The 15,302-nt window shown below is 40.2% G+C and overlaps 1 protein-coding gene across 1 annotated transcript; it reads right to left on the bottom strand.

Moving 5' to 3' along the window:
* Positions 1-61: 61 nt before the first annotated feature.
* On the bottom strand, positions 62-15,008 carry asah2 (N-acylsphingosine amidohydrolase 2). Its single transcript, XM_030755611.1, has 20 exons — positions 14,879-15,008; positions 13,411-13,490; positions 9,839-9,982; positions 8,903-9,076; positions 6,788-6,915; positions 6,488-6,565; positions 5,999-6,119; positions 5,510-5,635; positions 5,335-5,421; positions 4,991-5,095; positions 4,728-4,809; positions 4,519-4,634; positions 3,973-4,067; positions 3,835-3,874; positions 3,623-3,721; positions 3,182-3,277; positions 2,160-2,309; positions 1,605-1,661; positions 1,383-1,471; positions 62-328 (listed from the first exon to the last, which is right to left on the bottom strand). The coding sequence occupies exons 1-20, from the start codon at positions 15,006-15,008 to the stop codon at positions 112-114; spliced, it is 2,214 nt and encodes a 737-aa protein (XP_030611471.1). The 3' UTR covers positions 62-111.
* Positions 15,009-15,302: the final 294 nt, after the last annotated feature.

Here is a 15,302-nt window from a genome sequence, read left to right as displayed (position 1 = left end):
ATATTGTTAGTTATTTTTTAGACACATGCTGCCCTCTTAAAATCTGCAGTACTGTTTAACAGTTTCTGATTCCTAGAGGTCTTTGTTCGACAGTGATCAGGCTGTGTAATCCTAAACTGGTTGGTGGCGTTGCTCATAGTAGAAGCTGGCAGTGACTCCGAAGATGTCTGATGAGCCTTCGTACGGCGTTATGACAGGCTGCAGGCCTTTCAGCTCTTTGTAGTGGCCAAAGTGTCTGATCCTGTAGTAGCCCGTGGGGGCTGTCGGGGGAATCTGCCACTCGACTGTAGCATTACTCTGCCAGTTTGACCCTTTCAGCCAGTGAAACCTGCAGCAAGAGAAATCACTTTAATTCCTCAAAGGTAGCTGTAGTCTGGAACATGACTTTAGCTTTAAGGTCACATGTTGCTAGAAGTTTAGGCAGGCATCTGTTTGTTGTGATGATTATGGCTCATGAAAATCAGAATTTTTATTTTTAGAATATTTAATTTTGAAATTGAATAAATTACTGCAACATTAAAAACACCATGTATCTTTCAGTCTAGTTGAGTACATTCAACCATGTTCATGGGGAAGACTGCTGACCAGACAGTTGTCTAGATGATAATTGTTGACACCCTCCACAAGCCGGGTAAGCCACAGAAGGTCATGGCTGAACAGGCTGGCTGTCCATAGAATGAATATGGAAGGATATTAAAGGAAAGTTGACTGAAGGGAAAAGTGTGGTGGGAAAAGATGCACGAGCAAAAGGGATGACTACAGCCTCAAAAAACAAATCCATGGTGTTTGAAGTCCAGTGAGGTTTTTCTGCAATCTGTGATAGTTTGGGGTGCTGCATTATCATTGGTACTGGTTGTGTTTTATCAAGTCCAAAGTGAATGCAACATCTACCAGGAGATTTTAGAGCATTTCTTGCTGACAAGCTTTATGGGGATGCTGATTTCCTTTTCCAGCAGGGCTTGGCTCCTCCTCATAGTGCCAAAACTACTACCAAATGGTTTGCTGATCATATTATTTTCTGTGGGGTTCAGAGAATCAAATACCGTAATAATATGATTCTCTTTGGGATTCACCTGACCTGAAACCCACAGAATCTTTGGGGTTTCAGTAGATGAGCATACTAGAAGTCAGAAATTTCTGTATGCAATTTTCATGGAGCTTAATAAATATTCTTATAATCTAAGGCACTGCATTAATGACTTTCATGAGTTATAAACCATAATCATCAAAATTAAAACAACAAAAAGGCTTTGAATATGTTTACCGCTAAAAATACAAATTTTTAAATTAAATTACAAAAAAACCTAAAAACAATTTTTAAAAAAAGATGTTTTTTAACCGTGTTCCTATTTTTTGGAATGCACTAGTACACACTAACCCACCTGGTCTCCCATGATGCATCAGTGTGAACAACTTTCCAGGTTTCTGTTCTGTTGTCAAAAATCTCTACAGTAACAAAAGTTTTATCCCTCTGCAACAAACAAGATGGAAAAGGTCAGCAAAGCATGCAAAGTGGGAAAAAACAAAACAAAAACCCAAAACAATTAAAACCAACAATAACTGCAACAACAGAATACAGGTGGATGAAGGAAAATATTACTTACAATATCTCCGGAGTGTCTCGGGTTCCCTGCTACAAACGTGACAGACACAACATCACCCTGAAAACCACATTAAACGTTTAAGATTAAATTTGTTCACATAAAAGCAGGTGTCATCAGCATATCGTTGGACTCTGATACTAAGATACTCTGCTTTGTTGAGCTCCAAGGCTAGAAAATTAATGTGATGCTGAAAACATGAAGGTAACATTAGCAGCAGGTTGCATGTAGCTAGCAAAGACCTTTGCTTTGTGTGAATAATCCATCATTTTCAGGTTGGAGCTGGAGGCATAGACTCCATTAATGTTGATTGATTAATGTTGTAACTCAGTGCTGACAAATAAACTTCTCACCCAACAGCAGTGGACAGCTTGCAGATGTAAATGCAACTTGTCTTGTAGTGAATAACAAATTCACAAACAACAAAAATAATATGGAAAGCAAACATACTAATGTCAGCCTAACAATGAGGAAATTACCAACAGTCAGCTTAAGTACTTAAGTACTAGTACTGAGCCCCCGGGGAACACCATAGGAGTGTGAAGGTGTGTTTCCTACCTGTCTATAAACGGGGTAAACCTGCTGCAGGACGTCTCCGAAGCTGGTGTTCACTGGTTTTTTGTCAAAGAGTGCTGGAGGCACAAAATTAAATAGTTTCTCTGTAAAGAAGGGAGGCTCAGGGCCAGCTGGCAGCTCAGATACTCTGTCCTGAAAGCAGAAAAACATGTTCAGTATCACCAACAGAGTTGCAGTGATTTAAGAGCCCAGTTCCTACACAGTGTTGCCAAAGCTTCACACTGCAGACGGAGGGTCCTCTATTTACTTTTTATCACATTCAATTACATTTAATCAGTTTTACTTAAATCACCAATTCACAACAACAGTCATCTCAAGAGGCTTTCTATTCTAACGTAAAGATCCTATAATAATACAATTGCTGGCCATATTTCTGAACATCCTCATAACCTCCACATATTGAACATGCATTATAAAATCAGTCTATATGCAGGTGAAATATTTTCCCTACAACCTTATCAGCATTTAAACTTTACAAAACTTTGGAAAATGTTTTTAAAATAAACTAAAAATCTGTGTTCCTTTTACAAGTGTGAGGAATATAATTTCTTTCCTGTACAAACCTCAGTGACACATTCATGCTTAGCCAGCTGAGTTTGGCTGTTTTATCTTACAGGCAGATGCACAGGATGTTATTGCAGAATCATCTTTATGCTGGAAAACTGTTCTAACATGTTCTAACCATTTTTTTTTTTTTATTTTGTGGTGCCGAATTGTTTCTTCACCATAATTTACAATGTGCACAGAACAATTCTCCTGTTGAAATATTCTTTTAGTCTTATTTTTCCTCTCTTGTGTTGTGAGAGAGAATGGGTCTCACACTGCAGCTTGTTTCAGAGGACCAAACTGGATGTGAGCTCATTAAAAACTTTACTCTGTGTTCTTTCTGAACTAGTTTTCTTTTACTAAATGCTCCAACCATCGAGGGAGGACCAGCATGACCCCATGTTTCACGTGGATTGTGCTCATTCGTATGATGAAAGGTGTAATCCACCCATTCACACCTGAGCGATGGCTCTAGCCAGGCCTCGGTACTTTTGCAGGTAGGCACTGAGCGTGTGCGGACCGTATATGGTGGAAGCGCCTTCATACCGCTGCACCTGAAAAAGAGGTAGTTAGAGTAAGTGTACAGCATGCTAAATTTCCATTTTTCTTTTTTATATTTATTTGTTGCATTTTCAACCTTTATCAGATAGTACAGTACAGAGAAAACACAGGAAAGCAGGGAGAGAGTCCCACATAACATTTATCTCATTTAGTTTTTACCCCCTTACTAATTTTACTCTGTGAAATTTACCTTAAATAAAGAATTTGAGTTCTTTCTCCAGTTCAGACTAGTTTATGTCCAATTTAATTTATTTATATATTGATTTTTTTTTTTTTTTTTACAGCTTAGCAGATGTTTCTAAACACTACAGCTCCCAAGAGGATCAGCTGTTGTGTACCTGGTACTCCTCATAGGTGGTGATGTAATGAGTGTACGTGTTACTGAGGCCTGCAATCACCACCTCCATTTGCTTCCTTGTTCCCTCTGATGCCAGCTCCTGATACACAGTAACAACACAGTAACAACACAGTGATGTGAACATTCAATAATAATTATAATACTAATATTTTTACATGACATGTTGATGTTTCTCTTCATGTTGTTTCTCACCTCTTTGACAGCTTCTCGTAACCTCCTCCCCGACATGGTGCTGTTAAAGACACACACAGGCAAGCAGGGCATCATCAGTGTTTGTAAGCAGCTGTGTTGTTATTGGCCGTATTAACAGTTGTGTTGGTAAAACGTTACGTCATTTCTCCAGGAACAGCTACAACAGCCACAGATCCGATGGTGATCATCTGAACGTCCACAATCTGAGGATGCCAAGGCAGAGGCCAGTTCATCTGCACACACAAGCACACCATGGCAGTCTCTTTATTTATTTTATTAAATTCATTTTCATATATATATATTAATATAATGAATCTATAATAATTAATTCTGCTTCCATGAGATTTGTTTTGTGCCCTGACCTCTTTCATTTAAGCCTGATATAAGATCAATTTTTCCTGAGGTTTTGAGGTAGCTGGACCTCACAGCACTGACTTACAAGCAAGCGTTCTTTCCTGAAACTTCAAATGAAGGTTGTGAAGAGTTTGATGAAGCACCATGACCAGCTTTGGAGTGTATAGTGTCAGATTGTGGTCATACAAGGAGTTTTTCAAAGTGTTCATGCAGACAAAAAAGCCAGTTTCTGTGGCGCTCTGATAACCCAAATGTTAGATCCCTGTTCAGTAATCAGACTACATTTTTACTTTAAACAGTTTGTATGTGTGAGCTCGTTTTAATCCTCACCTCCCCAGTGCTGAACAGGATCGGTTTGGGATGATGACATTCCGTTGTATGACTGGACGGCTTGCCAAGCAAAGCATCTCTGATCCCGTCCCAGAACGGGTCTCCTTCCACAGCGCCTTCACACACAGAGATACAGACACAGGTTTCTCTCTGTGAGAGCCCACTCAGAGCGTGGCAGCTCAGTGTGAGTTAACTGACTGTTGAATCACCTTGAGTGAAGTTCAGGTCTCCTCCTCCATCTATTGTTCCTGCTGCAAAACTGTGACCCAGAGCTGGCTTACATGTCCTGCCCTGAACACACAAACACAGGAACACATGCAGCATGAATGCAAAGTCAACTTATATGTGAGGAACATGTTAACAGCATAAGATATGAACCTGTTTGGAACCAACAAAACGACCGTACAACTACACTATCGGTCCCTCTTCGTGTGTTGTGTGTGTGTGTTTGTGTTTGTGTGTGCACACTGACCGTGTGCGTCTCGTTGATCTGAACAGTCACGTCAGTCATGTTGACCCACTGATGAGCATACTGAATGGAGCCGGTCACCTCCTCGACTGCATTTGCATACAGCTCCTGCAGAGGGCAGCACCACAGGCACACAGGCATCCAGGAAGTAAGCACAAAGTCAAAGTACGGAAATAACAACGGTGCTTCGTGAGGGCTGTTTTTTCTCCCTGTAAGGACTGAGAGTCCCCACAAAGCTCACGATGCAGTGAATACAAGTACTACACGTTTCATATTTTTATTTAAATATACGATTCAATTTTTTTTTTGAAGTTTACTAAACCCAGCAGACACAGAGGGGGGCGTACCTTTGCCTTCAGGTAGATGCTGTGTCCGATTATCCGAGTGCTCTCAAACATGTCTTCTCCAGGTCCGAATGCCTGACACATTTTAGTCTGACAGACACACATTTATTTTTTTACTGTCTGCAGATTTTACTAAGCATATTAACAAGTGTGTGTGTGTGTGTGTGTGTGTGTTTACCCCTCCTATGGGACAGGAGCTGTTCAGGTAGTCACAGGGAAGCCCAGTGTTCACACAGTAAGGTCCTCTGGTGTTTGGGCTGACATCGCCGAGGTTACTGGAGGAGAAACCAGCAACGAAACTTCCCTGAGATACATACACACACACACACAGACACAAACACAAACCCATTAAAAGAGATTTTTGTGTAAAATATACATCTGTAAAAAGAACAGCGACTGTCACATAAATCTAGTTGTTGTAAAGTATGAAATAAAAGTGCACAGAGACCTTTATATCCCCAAACAAACACTAATAACTACATTGGCAGCAGCACTGAACCAGCTGTGAACCTGTTCTTTGAAACAATTTGTTAAAAAAGTGGCAACACAAATAAAGATTTTACTGCTTCTTTTTCTAGCCATTGTTTGCTTTGTGTTAAAATCATTTTAAGTCAATCAATGAGCTTTAAGAATGTGCTCTGAGTCTGATGCAGCGCCCTCAGGTCACCTGTCCAGGTAGCTCTCCAGGGTTCTTGTCCTGCTCCAGCAGGTAGGAGGCGTAGCCCATGTTGTCGCTGCTCACCATGCGGTTGGTGTAGTTCATACTGACAGCGTGGACGGCGAACCAGCTGTGAGCAGCAAAGCACAATAATAACGATGATTATAATAAACTTCATTTATGTGCAAAGACTGCAGAGTTTTTACATGTGGAAAGAATACCTGCATGAAACAAAGAACTGGTGACAAAATACAGATAAAACACTTTGTAATAAATAAGATATAAAATATGAGAATTCCTCTCAGAAAACTGAAAAAAAAAAAGTATTTTGGTTACTAACAAAAACCCAACATATATGTATAGATTTAAATCATGAAAACATCAAACACCATATTATTATTATTATTATTATTATTATTATTATTATTATTATTATTATTATTATTATTATTATTATTATTATTATTATTATTAAGGGAGTGTTCTGTGTGTTTTTACCTGATCATACCGATCCCATCTCCATCCAGATCAGTGAACTTCAGCACCAGCACCTGTTTGTCTGTGTTCCACTTATACCTGAAACAGTGAAAATTCAAAGAGAACAGGACTTCCCTCTAAATGTGCCCAATTTGAGATGGTTCTTAACCAGGATAACGTGATTGTTGAGATTAAAAAGCTCTTTTGCAAGAGTGTTCTGCTTAACACAGACAGCCTTACAAATGTAAGAGTTAATGTGTGATATATTTAACAATCATAAATGTGTTATAGTTCACGTGCTCAGTATTTGTCTGTGTGTACCTGCGTCTCTCCTCCTCAGGGTTGTTCAGGTATGAATGAGGGCTTCTGTTCAGGCTGCTGTCATCCAGCTCTCCTCTGTTCCTGAAGATCCTCCCAGGCTTCATGTTATCATGGGCTATGTCTATACTCTGGGATCAAGGTTGAAATTACAAGTACATAGTTAATCAGTCTACCTTGTCTTGATAGTTTTCTAACAACAAACACTTCTAATAAAGATAAATATGTAAAAGTGCATTCTCTAACCCTCCCTGAACTAGCCATCATCTCTTTGCTGCTGCAGGTTCTATAGCTGCCACCAGATGTCACCAAACAGTCACAATTTGGTGGGAGTTTAACACAAACGCTTATCTCAACTTCTCACATGTTTCACATGTTCATGACAATATGATCCTCACCAAATCTGTTATCCCTTTTTTTCAGATTAACAACAGTATAATCATAAACATAGTGTCCCCCTCCTCTGCCTCAGTCCTCCAACCCCATTACACACCAGATACACTGCGTAAAAATGACATGAAATTCTTAATCTTTCGGATTCGAAATCATCGGTGATGATGTAATGAGGTCCTGATGTTTCTAAACAAGAGAAGGAAGAAACAGGGATTCTGGGTTCATCCAACTCATAAGAAAACAGCAGCAGTGGGAGTTTCATGGTTTGATCCTGAGTTGAAGCTGCATTACAACCACTTTTGCACGTATTTCAGGATATCAGGGGGCAGTTTAAGCCCTTGTTGGCAGAGTTGGGATCACATGTGAGTCAGCAGAGAATAATTTAATAGAGCGCACTGACCCGGAGCAGTATCTAGCTGTGTCTCTGACGTAAAACACTATGATTTTACTGTTCCCACATCAGTGTATATTCAGTATATCGGTGCACATTTTGAGCTATGAGCACACATGTTGCTAAATGCAGCCCTCTGATTGGTCAGACCTGTTTGTTCGCTTGCTAAAGTCAGAAAAATCGAACTTTATCCGAAAAATCAATGCCACAAATTTGTACTGTGAAATGAAACAGCTGCATTAAGAACAAGTGAGTCTGAAAAATATTTTTAATGCACGAAACATTCACATGAAATTTATGTGTCCAGTGTGTAAAGGCCTTAATCTTAAAAATAGAGAGGGTGTCTGTCTCCCGAATCCAAACTGGGAGCTGGTTCCACAGAAGAGGGGCCTGAAAGCTGAAGGCTCTGCCTCCCATTCTACTCTTAAGTATCCTAGGAACCACAAGTAAGCCAGCAGTCTGAGAGCGAAGTGCTCTGTTGGAGTGATAGGCTACTGTGAGGTCTTTAAGAGAAGATGGAGCCTGATTATTCAAGACCTTGTATGTGAGGAGAAGAATTTTAAATTCTATTCTAGGTTTAACAGGGAGCCAATGACGAGAAGCCAATATGGGAGAAATATGCTCTCTCTTTCTAGTCCCTGTCAGCACTCTAGCTGCAGCATTTTGGATCAGCTGAAGGCTTTTCAGGGAGCTTTTAGGACAGCCTGATAATAAAGAATCACAGTAGTCCAGCCTAGAAGTAATAAGTGCATGAATTAGCTTTTCAGCATCACTCTGAGACAAGGATGTTTCTAATTTTAGAACTATTGGGCAAATGCAAAAAAGCGGTCCTACATATTTGTTTAATATGTGCATTGAAGGACAAATCCTGTTCAAAAATGACTCCAAGATTTCTCACAGTGTTACTGGAGGCCAAAGTAATGCCATCCAGAGTAAGTATCTGGTTAGACACCATGTTTCTAAGGTTTGTGGAACCAAGTACAAGAACTTCAGTTTTATCTGAATTTAGAAGCAGGAAATTAGAGGTCATCCAGTTCTGTTTTTAAGTCATTCCTGCATGTTTAATCTGGCTTGGATAGATACAGTTGAGTAACACGCGGGCATGTATAGTATGTATAGTGTAAATAGAATTGTTCCTAGCACATTATTTTAATGTTTCTAAATATCCTGTCATATTCAGTATCCCATTACCATCTCTCATGGCTTGAGCTGAAAAAGCTCAAATATTTGGTTTGACCCATTACTATGCAAAAAAGAATTTTTTGCATAGTAATGGGTCAGAATTTACTGGCTCATCAAAACACACTCAATAACACACTCATGCAGGTCCGCACCTTGACAATGCCATTAACCAGCGGCTCAATAGCAACCTTCATGTACCCGCTTGTGATCATGAACAGCGTGTACTGGAAATATCCGCCGGGTCCACAGTGAGTGTGAGTCCCACTTAGAACCACATTATCCTGCCGGTACAGATCCCCGTACTTCACCTGCAGTGCCTGCAAAACCTACACACACACACACACACACACACACACACACACACACACACACACACACACACACACACACACACACACACACAAAGAAAGATGTACAAGAACATACACAGACAACAGAGATTAGACCATACTGTCTACACTCATTTAACAGACCTTTAAGCATCTCCTCTTATGTTGATGCATCATCCTTATTAACAACAACAATAAAAGTGTGATTTTGCTGAAGTAAAGCCCAGCTATGGGGAGCCAGAAGTCAGGTTACGCCCAAGCGGAGAAGGCAGCATCAGGATAAGCATCCAGTGTAAAAGCTTTGACAAATCAAACATGCAGATAATCAAGAACTGAGTTCCTCAGAGAGACAGTTCAGGTTGAGTGGTTTGGAGACAAAGTGAGGGGGGCAAGGCTGAGATGACTGCGCACGTGCAGAGGAGGGATAGTGGATATACTGGACAAAGGATGTTGAAGATGGAGCTGCCAGGCAGGAGGAAAAAAGGAAGATATCAGAGAAGATTCATGGATGTAGTGAAGGAGGACATGCAGAGGGCTGGTGTGACAGAGGAGGATGCTGGGATAGGGTGAGATGGAGGCAGGTGATTTGCTGTGGTGACTGCTAGAGAGACCAGCTGAAAGAAGAACATTTTCTGAAGTAAAACCAATATTTGGATATGAATTGTGTGTGTGTGTGTGTGTGTGTGTGTGTGTGTGTGTGTGTGTGTGTGTGTGTGTGTGTGTGTGTGTGTGTGTGTGTGTGAGTGTGAGTGTGGTCACCTCGAGTCGGAGCCTTTGTGAAACCATTCCTATGTCCACGGTGACGAACACGACTCGCCGCGTCCCGTCATCGACGATGAAAGCTCTGCTGTACAAACGGGTGTGTATGCCTGCAGCCGTCTGCTGAGGGTTTGCATAACCCATCTAAATGCACACATATAGATACAAACAGGGTGATCTTAGCAGTTAAAATTCATGATGATAAAACTGAACCTTGAGCTGCACTGTGAGCTGGAACCTCTCTCTTATTCTACAGTTATTTTTATTCAGTCCCTCTAGATCCAGTGAAGTCTCTGTGAGCAGCTCCTGTTTGCAGTGTGTCATAGATGTTCAGATAAATATCACTGCAATATTGAAGAAAACCTAAACCCAGACAGATCCTCATGCAGAGTGTGGACTGTCCAATAGTTTGGTTCTAAGTGGATTTTGGGGGTGTTCTTCTTCAAATATTTGTTTCCTGCCCGAATTCAACACAAACACATTCTTGTCATGTTGAGTTCATTCATTCACAAATGTCCAGGTGGACTGAAGCATGTTGTCTTCCAGGCCAGGAGCCTGTTGGCTGATGGCCTGATAGCCCGTATCTCAGGGGTTTGTAGTAGACGTCCTGTTCTGTTTGCCTGTCATGATTTATGAATGCAGGTACATTTTTAGAAAGGAACAAAAAGCTAAACCACGGAAAGCAACAGTGGATTTCTTTCAAGGTTACACGTCAGAAAAAATCCAGTCAGTAATCCAGGCCATGTTTTGCTCTCCATGTGGGTTATTTAGCTTCATCCAAACAAAGCCTGCCTGAACATAATTGGTCAGCAGGACTCAGACTAAAAAGGAAAACTAGAAAGCTTCTGATAATTTGGGCCTTTGCACCAGATTTGACATGCTCATATTCAAAAATCTGTCTATGCTTATTCAGCATTCAGCAGGGAGACCATAAACATTATCAGTCCAAACACACCCAAATGGAGAAGAGCTGCAGACTTTGTTCTCTGCAGGTCAGACATCCTCTGCTCACTGAGGATTTTTACAGCGCAAAGAAGGGTGTTGTTTTCATCTGCAGTAATTTCTATCTGGGAAGTTCTGGGTCTGCTCAGTTCTCTGCCTGAGAGCAGCAGTGAAGCTGCATCCACACTACCTGGTGTTTACTAACAGGCCATATGTCAATCAACAGTAGCCTGTGCTCTAATTGGTAGTTGCTTCAGGTATTCATCAGGAAGCTGGGAAAGGTTTATGTCGGGTCCTGCACATTTCCCATCACATCCACTAATTTCGTAATCGCTTGAATTTGCGGAATGTCATTCACACAGTGTGGATGCAGTTTGAGAGCCCTCAGAGAAGAGAGCAGGTTTCAGTGAACAGATCGGACACCGGCTGAATGGGAAACAGTTTGAAAGGCAGAGCTGGGGTGGAGGTGGGTTGTAAAGTGACAGAGACAGCAGCAACTGTCAGCAGACGCAGTGTACGAGCTTTACAAACTGGATGTGTAGAAGGAGATCAGCTGAGCGTTCGGCTGATGATCTGCCAGGATCATGGATGAGCTTGACTTTGTGACCTGTCTGAGCTATTGCTGTGCTCAGCTAAGCTGCCATGTGAGTCCAGGTTGGGAAACGGCTTCTCTCTTCAGATGTAAATGAACTGGAAGCACTGCTTTACATATTTTAACTGTGAAAAAGACGATCACTAACTTAGCTAAATTTAACATCAACTCTTCTCAGGGGTTTGGTGCTGAGAACTGGGCCCATCTTTGGAAGTGTACTCAGGGTCATTCTCAGGTGTTTCACTCTGTCTTGCTACCTTAGCAATCATTCAACAGCACCTCAAGGTCAACAGAAGATGAGAACCGTATGAGCAACACCTTTACATGGACATCTGACCCGGTCTGAATCAGCTGATTTTTCTGCAACGTCAGTACTTCTAATGAAGCAATGCAACATGTTAACACTCATAACATGAAAACTGTCAGATTTACAGGCCCTCAAAGTACATAGAATTGGGCCGGCATTTGCTGGATAATTTTTCCAGCATTTTTAGTCCTTCATAACTTCATAAGTACAGGAGATATCCACATAAAAAGCAGCTTTGTTTAAAAATTGCAAGCAAATCAATTTCACACTCCAAGAGTCACAGTCTAAAGACTAAATCTGCTCTTTTAACCATGATTTTGGTCTCCGGGCAGCTGTGGACATCGGTGTGATGGATCTATCAGTCTGAATAAACTGCAGCAGTTTGAGGAACATGTAGAACCTATGACAGCTCTCCTTTTTACCTACATTTTACACCAGAGTAAGCTTCCATTTGTTAAAATTAAAATTAGATTTACCCAAGCCACTAAAGTGAGTGATCACTATACAGAAACACAAAGTTTGTAAGTTTAACTTTGACCTTTTGCTGATGTCATTAGTGACATGCCCAGTCTTTATAATTATGTCTTTGTGTTTTCCCAACTGGTCATCATGAGCATTAGAAGCTTAGATGGTGCCATAAACACATTCCAGAAAATCATAAAATGTCAATCTGAGAGTCAGCATCCAACCCAAAACTTGAAAAATGAACAAAGAAGTTAAATCATACTCTTTCCAGATTGTACTGTCTGGTAGATCAAAATATCACCGTACTTTTCTGATTTCAAAATTCTGCTTCTGACAACATCTCCAACACCACTGGCTGGAATGCAGCTCCAAATCATGGCAGAGCCTCCACCATGTTTCACAGATGGCAGCAGACACTCACTGCTGGACCTCTCTTCTGACCTCCTCCACATATTGATGATAATTTAAATCAAAAAATTCAAATGTGGTTCCATCAGACCTGCTGCCACTCACGTTTAGTACAGTTCTTGTGTAATGTGGCATACCTCAGCCTTCCTGTTTCCTTTCCTAAAGAATGGCTTCCTGACGGTCACCTTTCCACTGAGTCGTTTCAGATGAGACTTCAGTGAACAGAAGATGGATTGCTGAAGGTCTCATAGGTCCTGTGTCAGGTCTTTGCTGGATTTTTTCCTGTTTCTTAAGGACGTGACTTTCAGATACTGTTCATCTGTTTTAGATGACTGATTTTTAGGCCTCACACTTACAGTTTCCTCAGATTTTTAAGCACATGCTACCCACCATGCTGAAATATGCCATGTTTTCAGCTAACAGCTCTTTGGGAAGCACTTTGTTGGTGCAAAAATCCTATCTTATGCTGTCAGACTGTGTTACCTTTGGCATTTTTCCATAGATTCATCTAAATAAATGGGAACAAATTATGTGTTTTGTGAAAGGCTGCAGGTAACAAAGTGCCTAAAGACACAATTTAAAATTGGTTCTTTACTCAGTTGCCTGTTATGTGCCAACACAACACAACAAGAGCACTTTAGAAATTACAAGAAGGTCTGACTCCTTTGGAAGCAAAATATAAAGAAATTGGGGGAAGCTTGAGACTTTTGCACAGTACTGTATAACAATGCATGTGTAAGTCCACATAGGTGAGACAATGCTTTGCTTTAGCATCTAAGATTCTGACTTCACGTTAGACACAGTGTGGTAAGAGTCCATGAAGGCAGCATCAGTGTCCGAGTAGTTTTGAGTACTGACCAGAGGAACATCAGCTGGTGGTCCCGTGCAGTCGGCTCGGCCCACTCCGATCAGGTAAGGTGGGTGCTGAAGCTCTGGATCTGATAGGACAACAGGGAGTTTAAAGGGCCACACTGCTGCACTTCAGTTTATCATTACTTTGTTTCTTGTGGTGTTTAGATTTTGGTAAAATTTTTTATATTTTACAATTTTCTCAATAGTCATGCACAGTAAAAATTTACCCTGTTTTATTTGAGTAAAATTCATCAAAAAGTCAGACAAACATCTTCATGATAGTTTGACTAAAAGCACTGACAGACAGCAGTTTGAACCATAAATAAGTAAATGTTAATCACATGAAAGCTAAAGTTCAGTATTTTTGTTATGAACAATAAATTCAATTCAGCTTCAAACCAACAGTGTTTGTTCAAATGCAGAAATGAAGAATAAATAAACAACTAAACAGCATGTCGATGAAAACCGTTCAGGAGCTGCTTGTTTTCAAGGCGCCTGCCTGAAAACTGTTAAACAGCTTTGGTGGTCAAAGCATTATTATAATTGTGTGCCTTTCAGTAGTTATTATTTTCCTTTTCAATTCAGTTCACTGAGTTAGCTACCAGAGCACATTTACTAGTTTCAACTAGTAAAAATTTGATCATTTTTATTGTTTGAAAATGTCCAGTTCCAGTTTAGTTTCATTGTGAGCTTTAGTTGGTAACCCCTCTAACATGGGAAGTATTTAATAGAGGCAGACCGAAGAAGTTCAGACCTGGTATTACACTCACCGTCACACTGTGTAAAGATCACAGTCTCAGTAAATTTAAAAGACTTTCCTCTGTGCTTTTAGCTTTTACTCTTGTAAGTGCTCCACATCATCCTGGCTGCGTTGCATTTTTTACATTTTAGATTTTTTTCCTTTGACTAAAAAAAATTTTTCAGCTCAAAATTGTTTGATTAGTTTTAGTTTACTGTAATAACCTTATTGTCACATTTGGATTAAAGCTGAACATGTCAAGCACAGTACTTGTAAAAAATGAGTACAACACAAACAAGAGGAAAACGTGAGGATGGATGTTTCATGGATTGGAATTGTCAAATGAGAAAATCTTCTCTCAAGTTAAGTTTTGTCGGGATGTTTCGAGCCACCGGATAGTTTTCCTGCACAGATGACAGGTTCTCGTTCAGTCCCACAAATGTCTTTTCATTCTTCCAGTTTTACTTGCTCTAACTCTAACTGCTGCTCAAATGTAAAACAGATTGAGACATTTGAAGATTTTCATGCACAAAAGAAAGTTTCCTATTAACTGTTATGTTTATATGTTATTCCTAAGCATTAATATCCCAGCTGTAAAGTTTTTAGGTTAGGCATGACATGCCATTGGAACAAAGGTACTTTTTTATTTTAAGTTCATAAAAAACATTTGAATCTACAAAGTGATCTTATTACAAATAAGATGAACATTTGATGTTGTATAGAGTAATCAGCCACCTGTGTGTGCATTCCTGGTAACTAGCAGTACAATCAGGATGATGCTAATGGCGGTCATGAGGCTGAAGAGGACGCCAAGTGTCACTTCCAGAGCAGAAAGCCCACAACACACCGACTTCCTGCTTCCCATTCTGCCTGTCAGCACAAGAGGCAACACATTTAAAATTGATTTTATCTTTCACTGGTTCATAACATCAATAACATAGATAAAATAATCCAATATTACAAATCTGTGAGGGGAACTGTAGGTGATATAAGATTCACATATAACAACTACCTTTAACAGGTTTTTTCTATTTAATTGGTTTCTCTTTATCTACTTTTAGAAAATCAAACACTGAGATTCAGATATACGATGAGAATCTAGATTAAAGGACACAACTCACCTTCAGTTGGTGGAGCTTCAGAGAAACACAGCAGAGAA

Source organism: Archocentrus centrarchus, chromosome 19 (assembly GCF_007364275.1).
Source record: "Archocentrus centrarchus isolate MPI-CPG fArcCen1 chromosome 19, fArcCen1, whole genome shotgun sequence".
NCBI lineage: Eukaryota > Metazoa > Chordata > Actinopteri > Cichliformes > Cichlidae > Archocentrus > Archocentrus centrarchus.
The sequence above is the reverse complement of the archived record's forward strand: the minus strand, read 5'-3'. Positions and strand labels throughout refer to the sequence as shown.